This window comes from Bacillus rossius, chromosome 2, assembly GCF_032445375.1.
Source record: "Bacillus rossius redtenbacheri isolate Brsri chromosome 2, Brsri_v3, whole genome shotgun sequence".
NCBI classification, from domain to species: domain Eukaryota; kingdom Metazoa; phylum Arthropoda; class Insecta; order Phasmatodea; family Bacillidae; genus Bacillus; species Bacillus rossius.
Genome location: NC_086331.1, coordinates 11,136,160 through 11,154,358, shown reverse-complemented (window position 1 = coordinate 11,154,358; position 18,199 = coordinate 11,136,160). Strand labels below are relative to the sequence as shown.

The 18,199-nt window shown below is 37.3% G+C and overlaps 1 protein-coding gene across 4 annotated transcripts in view; it reads right to left on the bottom strand.

The window, feature by feature from the left end:
- LOC134529097 (zinc finger protein 534-like) overlaps positions 1–18,199 on the bottom strand; it is an 83,485-nt gene that overhangs the window by 52,724 nt on the left and 12,562 nt on the right. For 2 of the 4 annotated variants that reach the window (XM_063362825.1, XM_063362824.1), the window contains exon 2: positions 3,308–3,564. The exons of the other annotated variants lie outside the window; for them this stretch is intronic. In XM_063362825.1, the coding sequence (XP_063218895.1) occupies positions 3,308–3,535 (228 nt within the window). In that variant the 5' untranslated portion in view covers positions 3,536–3,564. The remainder of the gene's footprint in view (positions 1–3,307; positions 3,565–18,199) is intronic. 4 annotated transcript variants of the gene reach the window in all.

Sequence of the window (18,199 nt, the reverse complement as noted above, 5' to 3'; positions counted from 1 at the left end):
TTTTAGCATGATAGCATCTGAGCTTTCTCCTCCTTCACAAATTTCTATCAAAATATAATTTGCCTTGTGGCAGTCATAAGAAGGGGAGACAGAAGTGGGAGACTACCCCCACACCTTTTTTTCTACTGTAGTAATAAAATAGGACAGGCTGATGATGCGAACCTTCCCGTGAAAATGTCAACAAATCACATCTAAATTTACTAAATACTAAGTGTGTGTATGGGTTGAAGAAAAAAGAAAAATCCTGACAGTAACATGTGTGTCATGGGATGATACAGCTCCTTCTGTTAGCAACTAACTCTACGTTATTAAATAATAACATCTCGCATCATCTTGAAGTACCTATATCAGTTCATTGCACCAAATGTTTAAGGACAGGAATATATTTTCACAAATTCCATGGTGTTAAAACTACTTATGTCTACTGTAGTTACCTTGGCTGCAGGCAAGGCTAACCAAAAATTGTTTTCCAAAGCAGTTTCACAAGCCAAGGTATCTGATATTGAATGCTTGTTTTACGAGCCAATGACTATTGAGAAATATTTCAACTGCACATTTGCAGAGAACTATTACACAACTTCATAGTCCTTCATGTTGTTTTGTCTTGAATTTTATTTATTTTTGATTTTGAAATAATTCTTAAAGAGATTTTTTTTTGCTGGTACCAAAATATATGCAATCTTGATTTTTGTTTGATATATGGCGTTTAATAAACACACACCTCTGAATTCGGTTAAAATGAACGTAACAGAAATTACAAATAATGATTTCCTACTTGAAAATACATATCTTGATCTCCTTCCCACAAGACAGGTATTGATTACAATTTTACCACATATAAAATACTTTATGTTTAACTCTGTCTTAGTTTCGGTCTATGTCCGGTGATCTGTGTACATGGTCTGACCATCACGCTCAATCCACTATCTGGAAATGTCTCATCCAGGAAACCTTGAATACATAATCCTCAATGTCCAGGTGCAGAATCTTGAAAAATCACCATGGATTGCAAATCATTCAGTTTAGGTGCAACAAACTGCTGTATCACATCCAGGTAAAATTTAGTTGAAACTGTATTGTAGAAAACATAAAAAATAAACAATTCTATCATGCATCAAACCACACCACACATTCAATTTTGTGCTTTCACTGTATCATACCATGACAAAATATGGATTTTCTAAACGTCATAGCTGCATATTACACCCGTTCACTGTCCTGAAAATGTGGAAAGTAGCCTTGTCTAAAAAACAAAAAACAATGAAGGTGGTCATATGGGGGCGGAACAAAGCAAGAGTGAGGGGGAAGGGTAAAGACCTGAAGATGGCAAGTGTAGGGCAGAATAGAAGCATAGGGGCCTGGATTTAGTTGCCAGTGTCCGAGAGTTGGTGTATAAGGTCGCGAACGAAAGCAAAGAGGCGGGGCCAAGTAATTTCAACCTTGGCGGACAGAACAAGTACAACACCTGTATGAAGCAACACGGGCTACAGAAGGTATCTCGGGGAGAAAATGAGGGGTAAACTTAGTGCTTGGATTGACCAACAGGTGCTGTGGTGCAGTAGAAAGGCAGGAAAGAGCCCATTCCAAGGGGCACTTCAAAAGCTAGGGGGAAGGGTTAATCCATGCTATAGCAGTTCAGGGAAAACCCAAACAGAAGGGGGTAAGGGGGAGAAAAAGCTGTCTTAGGGCTACGTCAGCGGTGTCTGTGTCGAAGCGCAACGCCGGTGTCTTACCAGCCGTGCCATGGCACGCCAGCAGAAGGCACGGAGGCGTGTCTGACAGCTCAGCGCCTGCATGGGGCACTGGAGACAATAAACGCGGGCAGGCAGAGAAAATGTAAGGTGCGTCTAACAGCAAGGGGCAAGGCACGGCACATGGCCACCCAGTGCTGAAAAACTAGTGGCGGTCGAGCCACCTGTGAAAAGCAAAAGTTGAAAGGACCACACCGAATGCAATAATCAAACTGTTTTAAAACATGAACCCCTGAAAAGCATAACCCGCTTCTCTTTACAATCTACTTGATATTAAAAAAACTTTTAATTCTACCAAGAAAATAACCAGTTTGTCGCACACTAAGTCTTGTGAGTAGGGGAGTCATCAAAACGTTAAAGTTTTAGTATAAAAAAAAATTTAACTCTTTGAAATAGCTACATAGACATTCAATAGAAATAAGTTTCAATAAAAAAAAGGTGTTAACTTTCACTATTTTACCGGCAACTATTTTATATACAAAACAGACAGATATCTCAAAAAATAGTTTACAGGCAAAGAATATGAATACCGTGATAATGAAATGGTTTGGAGATAAAAGAAATGATCTAACCACAATTTTAAAACACACAATTAGATTCCACTCCACACATGATCTACTTGCATAGCTATCTTCAGACTAATTTTTTTTTGCCATCCTTTAAGAATCAACAAGAACTTAAATATTCTATTATATTTCCATTCTCTTATAAACTTTTCAATTCTTCTGTGGTCACTGGATTAATAAACAAATCCTAAATATTGACCTACCAATTTTGGTGTAAAATTATCCTTTACATGTCAACTTGTTTTAGTACATGAATGACAAGAGTAACAATCAATCTTGATATCTCTATGAATATTAATCACAACTCAGGTTCTTATATGACATTATGAAAGAAACAGGATATCTGAGAACAGTTCAGGATATTTTTATGAAGTACCAGTACTCATGTTGTGAGCAATGTCTTTTTTTTAGGATTACAATTCTGTTCACTTGCAAGCATATCTCAATGTTGATCTGGAAATTGGAATTTCTTCCACTATTTCTGTACTTCCAAAATATTACTCTCTCAAATCAAAAATTTTCTCCAGAGTATTAATCAAATTAATTCAAAAATCATTCTTGAGCTGCTGAGAAAACTCCAATGTAGCATTTAACTGGCATTTTAAGATTGCCAATAAAAAAATAAAGCAATAGGAGACTGGTACTTTTATTAATAACAAATATTCTTCCGCTGTATAGCGATTTATTTCCCAGAATCTCAATCATTTGTGCATGTTGAGACACTGTTAAAATCTAAATAAACTATCCCACCACCATTAAAGAATTTAATTTTCCTTTCGTAAACAATTTTTCTCATGAAACCAGAGTGATTAATTTATGGGCTGATAATCACAAACTTTATATTTGACAGTAATAAACATTTATGCAGAGAGATCCACATTAAATCTTGTGAAGCCCTGGAACCAATATTCTACCACCCATTAATGTAAGTAGTTTTCTCTTATAAACTGAGTAAATATTTTCCCACCTAAAGCTTCTATTACTACAAACCTTTGAGTATTCTGCTAAGCAAACATCTTCTGGTTTCTTTTCTGTTTTTCTTCCTTCACCCAAACACAAACCTTCATCTGGTTTATTGATTTTACAATGTTCTCCGAAAGAAGAATGGGGAAGGTTAGAGATGTCCACAGATTTATCATTATCATGCCACATTTCACTGCTTGATGGGCATGCAGAAACTGCAGGAATTGTAAATGACTGTAATTCCTTTCCAGCCATGATTTTTAGTCTTTATGAACTGCTATTTCCTGAAACAAAAAAGATTCTCTCTTGTTACCCCATCAAGAATTCACTCTGGGGTAGTAAGAGACTTGGAAAACTGAAGAAAGAAAATGCTTGCTTATATTTTTTAAATTCAAATTGCCCCAATTCTGAAAAACACAACCTAAACTTCCATAAACATTTTAAACTATTATTAAAATGTCTCGTAAATACATGTAACTATCAACTAAAACTATGAAATTTAGCCTGTTAATTTAAAAGCATGAGAGAAAAAATCCCTGTCTTCACAATAAAACAATCACAGCACAGGATATTTATGATATTTATAAAACTGGTTTTTCGTGAGTTAAAATGTATTCAAATACTAATTGGAATTTATACCTTGTTATCAAAATTTTTTTTACTCCTTGCCCCCAACAAATAATTTTCAATAAAGGTAATATATACTATTATATGTATTATTGAGCCAAATATACAAAACATAATGTTTGTATTGTCACACATTTTGTACTTAATAGCCAAAGAATATTAAGTAGAAGTATATGTTTAACTATCTCATGGCATGGATACCACGACAAGTGTGTACTTAAATGACAACAACTTAGGTAAGGAAAATAGCAGAGAACATTTTTACACTGTTATTTATTTCTTCAGCTTGATACTCTATAACATAATTTATCAAGCATGCTGTGTGGTTTTTTAACCTAACAGATTACTACAGTGACCAGGATACCTGAATGGTGTGCCAATATCCTTGATTAAAGTGCCAGCCAAGATTGAAAAAATTAATTTCCTCAGAGTCAAAACTGGGTTTTGTGTGGTCTTCTCCCTCCATGTGTTGAAGGTAATGTCCAACCACATGGCTCACCTTGCCTAGATCACCTCAGGTGAGTTACAGTTTATGTTCCTACGAGTCAGGACTAGGAATTGCGAGGTGACCTCCCTCCTTGTGTCGAAAGTAATGCCTAAACACATGGCTCACCTTGCCTAGATCACCTCAGGTGAGTTACAGTTTATGTTCCTACGAGTCAGGACTAGGAATTGCGAGGTGACCTCTCTCCTTGTGTCGAAAGTAATGCCTAAACACATGGCTCACCTTGCCTAGATCACCTCAGGTGAGTTACAGTTTATGTTCCTACGAGTCAGGACTAGGAATTGCGAGGTGACCTCCCTCCTTGTGTCGAAAGTAATGCCTAAACACATGGCTCACCTTGCCTAGATCACCTCAGGTGAGTTACAGTTTATGTTCCTACGAGTCAGGACTAGGAATTGCGAGGTGACCTCCCTCCTTGTGTCGAAAGTAATGCCTAAACACATGGCTCACCTTGCCTAGATCACCTCAGGTGAGTTACAGTTTATGTTCCTACGAGTCAGGACTAGGAATTGCGAGGTGACCTCCCTCCTTGTGTCGAAAGTAATGCCTAAACACATGGCTCACCTTGCCTAGATCACCTCAGGTGAGTTACAGTTTATGTTCCTACGAGTCAGGACTAGGAATTGCGAGGTGACCTCCCTCCTTGTGTCGAAAGTAATGCCTAAACACATGGCTCACCTTGCCTAGATCACCTCAGGTGAGTTACAGTTTATGTTCCTACGAGTCAGGACTAGGAATTGCGAGGTGACCTCCCTCCTTGTGTCGAAAGTAATGCCTAAACACAGCTCACCTCGCCATACCTTCCCAGGTGAGTTACAGTTGATCAGCAACATGGCTGGTGTTGCTAGGTGTCACAACGCTCAACCATCAAATTGTGTGTAGAAAATTATCTTAGGTCAATACAATACATTAACCTGCATGCATTTAAAAGGTCTGCCAAATCATTGGATCCTTGTTGAAGACAAACTTGTTATTCAAATCTAATGGCATTCAAAAAGTTTTTTAATTTTAACTTTATATTATATAGAAAATGTTATTATATAAGTTTGCTCCATACATCTTCTAAGCAAGTTGGTGTTAACATAAAAATCTTAACCAAAAATGCTTTTTAAACATCTCTGCTTGTTACTATATTTATGCCGAAAAAAAGTTGCTAGTTAAGCTACACTTTTAGGTATACATGGAAGGGTAGTGTTGGTCCCAGTGTTTGCCGGGCCCACGGAACATTTATTTTGCGGGGGCCCTGATATTTTGGAGAGGAATTTACTATACCTCCTACAAAAAAAACGACATATGTGACAAATAACATGACCCCAAATTTCAAAAATGGTTTTGCTAAATTATTTTCAAGTTCAAAATTAAAAATTAATAATAACATGGATCAGTTTAGTATTACTAAAATATTACAGTAACATTATATAACAAATACCTAGTTCTATTCTACACATGTTATGTTAGTAACAGATGGGCCAGTGTGGGGCCCTGGGCGACCGCCCGGCTTGCCCGGTTCTGTGGAAGGGGGTCAGATAATTACAATGGGAACACAAACTAGGATGGTATGAAGGGCATATCCTGAAAACTTTGGCTAGGGAATGTAAAATGAATATTTAAATTCCAATTTGCAAATTACTAATGTCCAAAAAAATTATTATTTTGTACCATTCAAAGTGGATCTGTCTTTTTCGAGCAACAGATAAGGCTACTAAAAAGAGTTTTAACATTTTCACTGCCACATAACCAAAATAATTTGCAGTAAATGTCAAGATGGCACCTGCTATGAAGTCATAGCCCTACCAGCTAAATGGGAGTGTTGTATGTCTGTTTCCCAGAACTGTAGGTAACACGCATCTCGTGGCATGCGCCATCCTGTGTGTAGTGGAGAGTTCACAGGAAAATAAAATATTGTTACAAGAGGGGAAACACATTCATAAAGGATAGCCCAATTACTTGAATACAGTTTTATTTATCACTAATATTTACACTATTGATTAAACTACAACACTTAAAATGTCTGTTCACAATCAATTACTCCTTCATTCAGTCCACAGTTCACTATCCCCACTGGAGCTCAGCTCATCTTTTACCCCACACTTCTGTCCCGACACACTGCCTAGCAATACCCACTCGTCCCCAATACACTGTCGCTTGTCGTCCAGTCGTTCGTCACGGGTTTACTCACCCTCTCCACTCCCCATACTCGGAGGCTAGCGTCGCCACTTTTATACCACTCCGCCCCCCTTCTCGAATGGTCTCGCACCCCTCGACGCCTCATGCTCTCAAAAGAGTGGCGTTCTATTTACGCCACTCCAAACGGCAGCCTTCAGGAGCCCACAGAACGCTCCAGATAGCCCAGGGATAAGGGGGAAGGGGGTAGCAACGCCAAGGTATGCGGTGTGTTAATGGGCTGCGCCCCACCCAGGGGCCTACAGGCCAGATGACTGCTAGAAGGCCCACTAGTGTGCCTCACAGCTGTGCTCCCAGTACATTCATAACAATATGAAGCCCAATAAACAATTGTTGGGCTCCGATTTCATTCATATAATTAGACCTTTTGTCAATTAATAACATATATATTACACATACTGGGGCATGCAATGCATACATTGCATTCATGGAAGAAACACCCCTTAAAGCTAACTGTAACACTAAACTCAGTACTGTGGCATAGTGCCACACTCACATCCATTTTTCTTTTCTTAAGTAATTTTTTGTAGTGTTGGTACTATGGTTTTTAAAGAATTATTATTTTAGGCAACATATTTTCTGATAGTTTTACCTTTGATCTAATAAGAATCCTTTATAATTCTTATTTTTTAAATTTACTTTAAATTATGTGAACGTTTTACTATCATTGATTTCAATGATCACAAGATCATAGTTAAACTTAACATTTCAACGAACATAGGAATGTTCGAACGATTGGAAAATTTTGGTTTTACATGCGCGATGAGATGCCACTATTTACTACGCATGTTGAAGAACAGCAACTTAGTTGGCCAGAGAGAGAGTGGTATACAAGCCTCGAATACGGACAGTGTGTGATGCAGCCGAGCGTATTTCGGTGAACACCACACCGCGACAAAATGGGAACTGTTGCAGACATGGAAAATGGAGTTACGTCGGTGCCACCCCAGTTGGAAGGGAGGTTCCCAACTTTTCTACAGAATTGAAGATGCCGAGAGTAGAAAACGCAACTTACTGTGAGTTACAGCTGTTCCAATTATTTATTTTAGAGCCTTAAGGAAAGAAAACCCTTTTTCGTGAAGAAATCTTCTGACCTCACGTAAAGCAAACATGGGTTGTGAACATAATATTTTTACACACAAAGGTTAGTTTTTTTATTCCTATGTATTTAAAGGTAAAATGCTATTAAATTTAATTCATCATATGCAGTGGCACAACAAGAGTTTTTGAGTGACCTGTAATGTTATACGACACTAAGCAAGGTTGGACTAGTTCCTCGCGGAACTGAAATATCAGTGGTTTTGCAAAATGGGACAACCATTTATGTCCCTACAATTTTCCTAGACAAACTTGAACTGTCTCCGTTGTACTCATGGAAATTGCAGAGCAACCTGTTAGATATTTTGTATTGCAGGGGATGATGACCTTCAATCTTTTGAAGGAAATTTTTTTTTATTACTTTGAAGTTAAAGACAGTTATCAGCACACAAGAAATGAATAAACGAGGCTGTTAATTGATGAAGAATTTTAGGCAGTGTCAAATAAATTGTGTACGGGGGACTCTTTTTATTAGTTTTAAAAGTTGGACTATCAAGTTTGGTCATTTTCAGAAATCAGTCATCCCAAAACATTAACTCTAATTATCTTTTTTTTTTTAGAAACTTTTATGTATCAAATTATGGCATTGTAAAACATTAATTTAATTTAATTTTGCTATGCTTAGCATTGATAGTTTGTGCATAGGCAGTGCTCATTTGAACTTGTTGCTTTGTTTATTAAGGTTAGCATATTCTTTGAAAACCAAGTGACACTCTCTATTTTTGTTATAAATACTAAAGTTTTTAACTCTGTACATTTTTAACATGGCAGAAAATGTTAGGTAATTTTTGCGTAGCCAAAAATACCTCTGTTAACGTCTAGAAAAAGGAAAAACCCACAGAATAGGCTTTATTTTATGTAATACAATTAAAACTATTTTTACATGTTATGTTCATGCTAATACAAATGAAAAGATTTGGTTTTCCAGAAATATTTATGACAAATATCCATCCCATTTTACTAGTTAGAAAATTAATGTGTAAAAACATTATTTCATTTGTCTGCATTAAAAAATATAATTTGATCAAAGAATTGAACTTGTTGGAAAATGTTTATCTTTTTTTCTGTGTGGTATGTACGTGGTTGCATTTTGTATGATGTATTTGGCATGCATGCGTCCAAAATTTGTCTATCAATTTCCAACTTCCTGAAACATCTGCGAGTCACACCCTAGTAGTGAGTAAAATGTGCTCTCATTAAGCTTTAATATTTAACCAATTCAATATTGATCACAAAAGATGCTCTGCAGCAAATAAAATCAGTAGCTTTTAGTTTCAAAATGAATTTCAAAGATGTAATGTAAATTAAAATAAATAAAATAAATAATATAAATAAAATAAAATAATGTATATTAAAGACCAATTCTTTGACTAATCATGAATCCACAAAACTGAAAAACAAACAACCATAACAACACAGACACAAAAAACAATACAGTGTTTGTACGTACCGCTAATAAATTTGTAAAATTTAATACGTACTTGCTTGTAAAATTGTAAAAGTAAATTTTACAGACAAATTCTTAAAGTTAGCAAGTCTGCAAAACCATTTAATGAAAAAAAATAACAGTTGCCACTCTATTAGTGTTATAAATATGTAATCCCGAGAAATTTAAGATATTTTTAAGAATAAAAATCCACCTAAAATTCACAAGTGAAAAATAGGTAAGGTTTCTTTTGTGAATGTCTTGAAAGTGTCATGTCCATGAAAACCAACCATTAAGTAAAAGAGTGTAATAAACCTTATTCTTTTAATGATATGGTTGGTTGGCAGTGGTGATTTGATCTTTGTAAGAGTAATTGTAACAAACAGATACAGTTCTACTATTTATTTATTTCTTTTAAATTAAACAGTTTTCAGATCGCTCCATTTTCATGTGGACTATATTGCTATTATTCAGAGCGAAGGGTTGGTTTCTGTAATACCTACATAAGGTTTATGACTGGCTCCCGTGAGCCAAAGTGGATTCACCATTTATATTCTCACCTGTATAATCACAGCAGAGTTAATAAAAAAAATAAAAAATGAAAACATAGAAACCTATTTCTTTATATATGCCTATGTCTAAATATGAATGTAAAAAATGTTTAAAAAAATTGTAAAATTGGTTTGCTACAGATTTGCCTAAACAATAAACTCCTATGTTTTAAGTGTACATTGGTGCACGTAACAAAATTAACAGAAGGCTTCAAGGATATTAATTACATTTTCTTATTTTTAGTCTTTGGTTTCCTCACTATTCAACCCACATTTTTGAACAATTAGGCAACAACACATTGAGGTTCTTCTCTCATCCGAGACAATTAGAGAAAATACGGTGGTGGAGTCCAAGATCAAACACATAACAGAGAATGAAAACAGTGTAGCGGGTGCACATTCTAGAATACGCGATTCACAAGAGTTTGCAACTTTGAAAGAAGAACAGAAACTTTAGTCTCTTGTAATGTGTCAAGTACCTTCAGGAAGGTTTTTGTGCGATTGAAAGAATGGCAAGAAAAATATGATGAAATAAAAAGAATCTGTGATAGTTTATGAGATCCCAGAGAAAAGAAGTATGAGTTGACAAAGTAATTTTATATATACTGAAAGTCAATAAAACTAAAGTTTATGTACCAAGTGCATTGAGAAGTGTGCTTTTAAAATATTTCCATGAGAAAATTGATAAATCACTTAATAAAATCTCGGAGGAACTTCACTGGCCTGAAATGAGGCAGGATTGTGAAACATATCAAAAAGAATGTGAAGATCAATGCCAATTGGCGAAACAGCCAATAACAGTACATCCGGATTGTACTCAGTGAAAAAATTCTAAGGCAATGGTAAAGGGTGTTTAACAATGTTTTTGAACCATTACTTGGATCTATTTATGGAAACAACTGCATGTTAATTTTAATTCCTGAGTTAAGTAAATTTTGTTTCTTAATACCTACGTGCGACATAAAAAGTACTCAGGTGATATTTTGGTAAGGAAAATTTGGGTTATTTTTGGGGGGTCTGAGCAGTTGGTATCTCATAATGCCAGTAATTTTACTAGTAACAGCTTACAAAATGATTGGGGTATAATGCATATAACCACCTGTCCCTCTTACCCCTGTTGAGTGTAACATCAATACTGTATATGTATCTATGCTCTCTTGTCATCTATGGTCCAATGCTGATGTCTTTTTTTTAATGTTAGAATGTCTGTACTGAGAAGTGCCCGGTGTGACAGTATTAAATTAGGTGGAAAACCATTCGTAACTTTGATGACTGATATCCTGGAGTATAATTAACAGTGGTAGAATAGCGTGGTTCCTGCGGCTTCAATGCATTATGTTATCGCGAGAGAAATACTGTATAGTTCCATTTGCAGGAGAAAATTTTTCTGCTTGGGAATTTAGGGTCAAGAGTATATTGAGAGAAAATGGCGTGGCGAAGGCAATTGAAGATGATCGGTTTGCAGCGGATGACAAAAATCAAGCAGCCGAGGCTCGGGCACAAGCTATTTTGATAGCAGCTGTTGCGGATAGCCACTTAGAATATTTACGCAATGAAAACTCCACATTCGCCATGTTTAAAAACTTGGAGGACAATTTCAAGAAAAAAGGAGTGCGAAGTAAACTTTTCTTACGCCGACAATTGAATACAATGAAATATAATGAACGAAATTTGCTCATGGAACATTTCGTACAAATGGAAGAAGTTTACTCCAAATTGAAAGACGCTGGTAGTGTACTGTCGGAAGAAGAAAAAGTAAACTATATTTTACTCTCAATGCCTAAATCCTATACAAGTATAGTCACTGCATTAGAGGTTATGGAAAACCTAACCATGAACTTGGTCAAGGATCGCCTCCTAGGGGAGGAGGAGAAACGGAAGAAAAGTGGAGGTGAAGAGAATGAAACTGGAGGTTATGCCTTTTTCTGCTATTCATGTGGAAAAAAGGGCCATAAACAATACCAGTGTCGTGTGAAGTTACGAGGATCAAGTTACAGAAGTCCAGATGCAGTACAACCGACAGAGGGGTCATCCCGAGGAGCGAAGCAAACAACAGGCAGAAATTACAGCAGCAACTACAGCTTCGGAAGAGCAACAAGTAAAGGCAGGTTCTCTGGCGCAAGAAGAGGTGGGCCAGCTAGATCATACATCGCAGAAGAAGATAGTGATTCAAGTCGAGTGGTGTTTTTGGCAGATGAGTTTAGAAATGAAAGTGAAAAAAAGGAAGGTAGTAAAATTGTTTTTTGTGTTGATTCGGGAAGTTCAGTTCATATTGTGGGAGAGAAAGGGTTTTTTTCAGATTACATAGAGCTAAGTGCACCAAGACGAATATGTGCTGCTAAAAATGGAGTCGAATTGGAAGCTGTTGGTATTGGGAATGTAAAGGTATGTGGTTACAACTATAATAATGATCCAATTTATTGTACTATCACAAATGTGTATCATGTCCCTGAGGTCAGAAAAAACTTGCTGTCAGTTTCAAAATTGGAAGAAAAAGGTATGAAAGTGTTATTTGATAAGGGCTGTGTAAGGATTTTTTTGAACAACAAGTTGATCTTGTTTGGTTGTAAGCAAGGCTCACTATATACAGTTGAGATGATATTGGATGGTCCAGAGACAAACTATTCATGTACTCAAAAGGGGAATGTCAATGAAAATGAATCGGTTAATTTATGGCATAGACGCCTTGGGCACTTAGGATATTCAAATTTGAAACTGTTGTGGAAACATAATTTGGTTGATGGTTTAAATGATATAGCAAATGTAGATAGTTTCAACGCAATGTGTGAACCTTGTATCTTAGGGAAAATGTCTAAACTACCTTATAAAGGAAAATATGATAGGGCAGTCAAACCATTAGAAATAATCCATACTGATGTGTGTGGTCCTATTAGCCCAACATCTTGGGATGGATGTAATTACTTTGTTACATTCATTGATGATTACACACATTTTGTTGTAATTTACTTGATAAAAAATAAGAGTGAGGTACTGGAAAAATTCAAAGATTTTTTCTATTATGCAACCAAACATTTTGGTGCAGATATCTTGAAATTGATATCTGACAATGGAGGAGAATATGCTAATCAAGAATTTAAAAGGTTTTGTAGTAGTAAGGGTATTAGGATGGTGTTCACTGTACCCTACAATCCCCAATTAAACGGAGTGGCAGAGAGGTTCAATAGAACCTTAGTTGACAAAGCAAGAACTTGCTTGGTTGAATCTACTTTGCCTAAAGATATGTGGGGAGAAGCGATTTATTTTGCAGCTCATGCCACAAATAGAAGTCCAACCTCAGTTCATAGCAAAACACCTTTTGAATTGTGGGAAGGTAAAAAACCTAACTTAAGTAAACTCAGGGTATTTGGTAGTAGTGCATTTAATCACATTCCAAAAGAAACACGATCAAAATTAGACCCTAAAGCACAGAAGTTAGTAATGGTTGGCTATGGCCAAAGAGGTTACCGCCTGTGGGATAAAGAGCAGAGGAAAATAACAATTGGAAGGAATGTGATATTTGATGAGAGTATACCTAACTTAGTACCAGAGACTAAAAAAACACAATCAGAAATTCATGAATTACCTAACAGGGACTGGACACATGTAGATAACGGCGTAGGTATGGATGTAAATAAAGAGGTTCAACAGAGTGAGGAACATACAGGTATGGACAAATCGAATGCAAGAGGTTTAGGAAAAAGGGCAGTAGTTAGACCCAAACGATTTGATAATTATGTAGAATATTTTTCAGACAGTGAGGATGAAATTTTGTTTGCTATGTGTACTTCATATCAGGATAACATACCGTTGAGGTATGAGGATGTAGGTAACATGGAGGATAGTGATCAGTGGTATAATGCAATAAAAGAAGAAATCAGTGTATTAGAAGATAATCAGACTTGGGAAGTAGCGATTAAAAGCCCGGAAGGTCTTGTCAAGCTTCTTAGACACCAGCGTGCAGCTGGGTTAAGGCCAAGGTCATGTGACGTAACATCTCCCGAGGCTTACTGCGCCTTGGCAGCAGATGGATAAAAAATGGTAAACTCTCCATTATTCGTGTTAATTGGGACCCGCCGATGCCCGGATAATTAAAATCCTGTAAAAAAAAAAGTAATAAACCCGGATAATCCATTCACGGTAAGGGCCGTCTTCGAATTAGTCTCGGCTTAAAAAAATACGGCACTGCCTAGCCATTAGTTCACGGTCATTTACAACAGCCGAAGAGAGAAAGATAAGATCGTGCTGAACTTGCACACATAAATTTTGGGTAGCCCCCCCCCCCCCCCCCCCTCATCCCACTTCGTCCAGCCGAATGCCAGCCAGACACGTCACTCGTCAGGCGCCTGCCGTGCGTTGGCGGGTGGAAACAAACAAAGGGAGACGGGAAGCAGAAGTCAGGACATCCCCCTCAAGTTTAAAGAGTGACAAATGTGACAGCTGAAAGGAGGACGACACAAAGGGTCGGTACAAACAGAGTTGCAGAGTTTGGCGGCCCATGCGAAGGCTTGCTGTGTTTGCCGGCCGCCGGCCCGCGTGACGTTAATTTTAAGCGCTGACAATTTTTACTTCTTTTTTTTTTCTGCACTTTTAAATCGTCCCGGATTATCCGATTCCCGAATTAGCGCGTCACGGATTAACGAGGTGCTACTGTAATAATAATGCAATAAATGGTTGACAGCCGATTAGGATAATTTTGCGTTGTAACTCACAATCTAAGCATCGGGCAGAAAAAAGCCTAGGCGTAGAAAATGTCCGCAGTGAAATTCTAAACAAGATATATCCGTACATTATTCCTCTATCTTGTAGTGTTTTCAAATTATGGTCCAATCCAGCCCAGTGTTATTTTCTGAAACACTAGTTCTTAACATTTTTTTAACCCACAAATAAAGCATCGGACAGGGGACCCGATAAAGCCCACCGTCCAGCGACATTATCCAGCGTGACTCGGCTGGGGATTGATGTTGGATTGATGTTGGATAGTCTTGGTTGACGGCAAGCGCTGGGAGGGGAGAGGCGAGCAGAGAATATGCGACCAAGACACCCGTGTAGACGGGAGGAGTGGAATATAAGCGCCAGTGATGAGAGGGGCGATTAAGCCGAAAGGGGGGAAGTCTGGTGACCTTGAGTAGTTTACTCATTTCCGTCTGCACACTTCTCGTGTTCACGTGTGTTGACAAGCGGAGACATATAAATGTTTTGTTACAATTGAACCTACAGACGTAATATTATTCGTTGTATTATACACGTTCATCTTTTTACTTTGGTATAATGTTTTAACATTAAATAGTAAAGTAAATCAGCTAGCGTATTTTTAATCTTTGCCGAGGAATTCCGAGTGGTCCAATACTTACGTGAACCATACTGTACCACTTTTGCCGTGAGGTAGTAAACAAGCCCCGGATATGTTTATGTGTAGCGGCCTCCCGACCTTTAACCAGAGGCTGGGGAATATAACACTTGCCGATCCGAGCCACACACACTCAGCAACTCGACACAGCGTTTGATGGAATAAGTAAAGACAACGTTTAACAGACTTTTTAATACGGCGCCACTGATTGCGCTAAAATTATTTTGGCGAAATTTTTGTATCCCACATGTGACCATTTATAATTTACTGTAAGCATGGATAACAAAGTTTAACCACTTTACACGATAGACTATTCTTTATTTTATATTGTACGAATGCTAGAATCGTTTTTCACGTATCTGCTGCATACTTCTGCAAAAGACACGCTATCTGTAAGTACGTAAATCTAGAATTTTTATTTTGTCAATCGAACTCGGTACTTTGCGATTCATATTCGGTTTGAAGTATTACTATGGCCTTTCTATTTAGAAGACTTTGACCACAGAATCGTGTGTAACCGCACACACTGCACTTACTTTGTTACGGACACTCAGACGAAGCAGATACTGTGGCTGACACCACGAGACTGGCAGCAGCTTGTGTGCCGCACGTGTGTATGGCGGCGTGTGGCGCGCTCGTAGGCCGTGCGACAAACTGTGCGCGGCATGCGGGGAAAAAAAAATCAACATTTAATATTTATCTTGAAAATTTATTATTTTTATTTTTTCACCCGCGTTTAGTGAAAACTGCGGATGCAAAGTCCGCACAAAGGCGGGCCGTCTATACTGTGCGTGCTTGCCGACCTATTAGAACACAGGCGGTGTTTTATTCCTTTTGACCTTGGTCACATCGAAACATCGCGGTTATGCAACAACGCGGGTAAAAGTTATGTCCCCCGACAACCGCGTTAAATAGGGAGTGTACTGTAGTTCAAAAACCTGAGGGAATTAAACCTATTGATACTAAGTGGATTTTTTCAAAAAAGATATTTGGTGATTCATGTCTGTACAAGGCTCGTTTAGTAGCAAGGGGGTTCCAACAAGAAGGCTTATTAGAGGATAGTTATTCACCAGTGTTGAAATTACAAACTCTGAGGATATTGTTGTCAATTGCAGTTCAACGTGATTATCACATACATCAAATGGATGTAAGAGCAGCCTTTTTGTATGGTGAAATAAAGGAGGAAGTGTATTTAGAACCTCCGGTAGGAATAGAAGTAAACCAGAATTGTGTTCTCAGACTTAAGAAATCTATGTATGGTCTTAGGAGGTCTCCCAAGTGCTGGTATGAGAGATTTTCAAAGTTTGTTACAGATCACGGGTTTAAACGTTCTGAAAATGACTATTGCTTATATGTGAATGTAGATGTTTACATTCTTTTGTATGTTGATGACATATTAATTCTAAGTAATACGATGGAAAAAATAACGTGGGTTAAGAAAATTTTGAGCTCAGAGTTTAAAATGAAAGACATGGGTTGTGAAAATTTGAGATATTTAGGTATTAATATTTGTAAAGAGAGAGATGGTTTGGTACTTGACCAGAGGGACTATTTAAAGAATGTATTAAAATTGTTCGGAATGTATGAAAGCAGGTCGGTGCAGACACCCATGGAGGTTAATTGTAAATTGTCAGAATCTGAAATGATTGATATGAGGCAAGAAGCCAAGTGCAGGTCATGTATTGGTTCTCTGATGTTTGCCTCAGTTGGGTCTAGACCTGATATAACAGCTGCAGTGTCTTACCTAGGACGTTTTCAATCAAAACCCAGTGAACTATTGTGGAACAGCCTGAAACGGGTGCTAAGGTACCTTAAGGGCACACTTCATTATAAATTGCGTTACAATAAAACTGAAAAAAATTACCCTTTAGTAGGGTATGCTGATGCTGACTTTGCGAGGGAACAAGACAGAAAATCAATTTCAGGATATGTTTTTAAGGTTTATAATAATACAGTAGTGTGGCGTTCAAGGAAACAGTCAACAGTTGCCTTGAGCACTACTGAAGCTGAGTTTGTAGCACTATGTGAATCTGTGATGGAAGGGTGTTGGATTAAAAAGATACTAAATGAAATAAATATTAAGTGTGATACTATGATAGTGTATGAAGACAACATTAGTACCATAAAAGCAGTGAGCAGGTGGGATCAAAAACGTCTGAAACACATAGACGTAAAAATGAATTTTGTAAAACACAAAGTTGAAGGAAAAGAGGTGGTGCTTAAATATGTTAACACAAAAGACCAGCTAGCTGACATTTTAACTAAGCCACTAACTGCTGAGGTATTTAGAGTATTGTTGAAGGAGTTAGGATTGTATTAGTCATATGTTATGACATTGTATAAGGTTAATTTTAAAAGAATTGTATCATGAAAATGTCAAGTGGAAAATGTAAGTTCTGTTTTTGTATATACTGTTACATTAAAAAAAAAAAAAAAAAAACATAATCATTGGGGAGGAGTGTTGAGTGTAACATCAATACTGTATATGTATCTATGCTCTCTTGTCATCTATGGTCCAATGCTGATGTCCTTTTTTTAATGTTAGAATGTCTGTACTGAGAAGTGCCCGGTGTGACAGTATTAAATTAGGTGGAAAACCATTCGTAACTTTGATGACTGATATCCTGGAGTATAATTAACAACCCCAATCCTAATACTCATAAATTAATAAAATGTAGTACAGGGAAAGTGGAAAAAGGTAATCTTTTTTGTTCTGAAGTAGGTCTAGAAAATATTTTTACTGAATTAAATTACCACGTACAGTAGACTCCAAATTACCTGGGTGCAGGTGAACCAGTTTGCGGGTTAACCGTGCCGTATTTCACTTTCATTAACCACAAAAATTATTTTTGACTTTTTTTCTATTTTTTGTTATCTATAGGTGTGACGGAGAATTTTATGCTGCGATTCAGGATGAAAAATGCTGCCAAACATAGTACATACATTTTTGGTGTTAGTATGCATCATGATAAATTATAAACGCACCCCTGTAAGTGTCCTTGTGAACCGTGCTCGGGTTGGCGCCAGCACAGCACTGCTGTTCTGTGACTGGCCTGCGTAGTTTCCAGGTAGCAGTCGCATATTGCTGTATTGTTTTCTGTCAACTTTAGACAGCAATGTCTAATAATACATGCAAACAGGTGTTGACATTCAACAAAAATTTTAATTTATCGACCAGCTA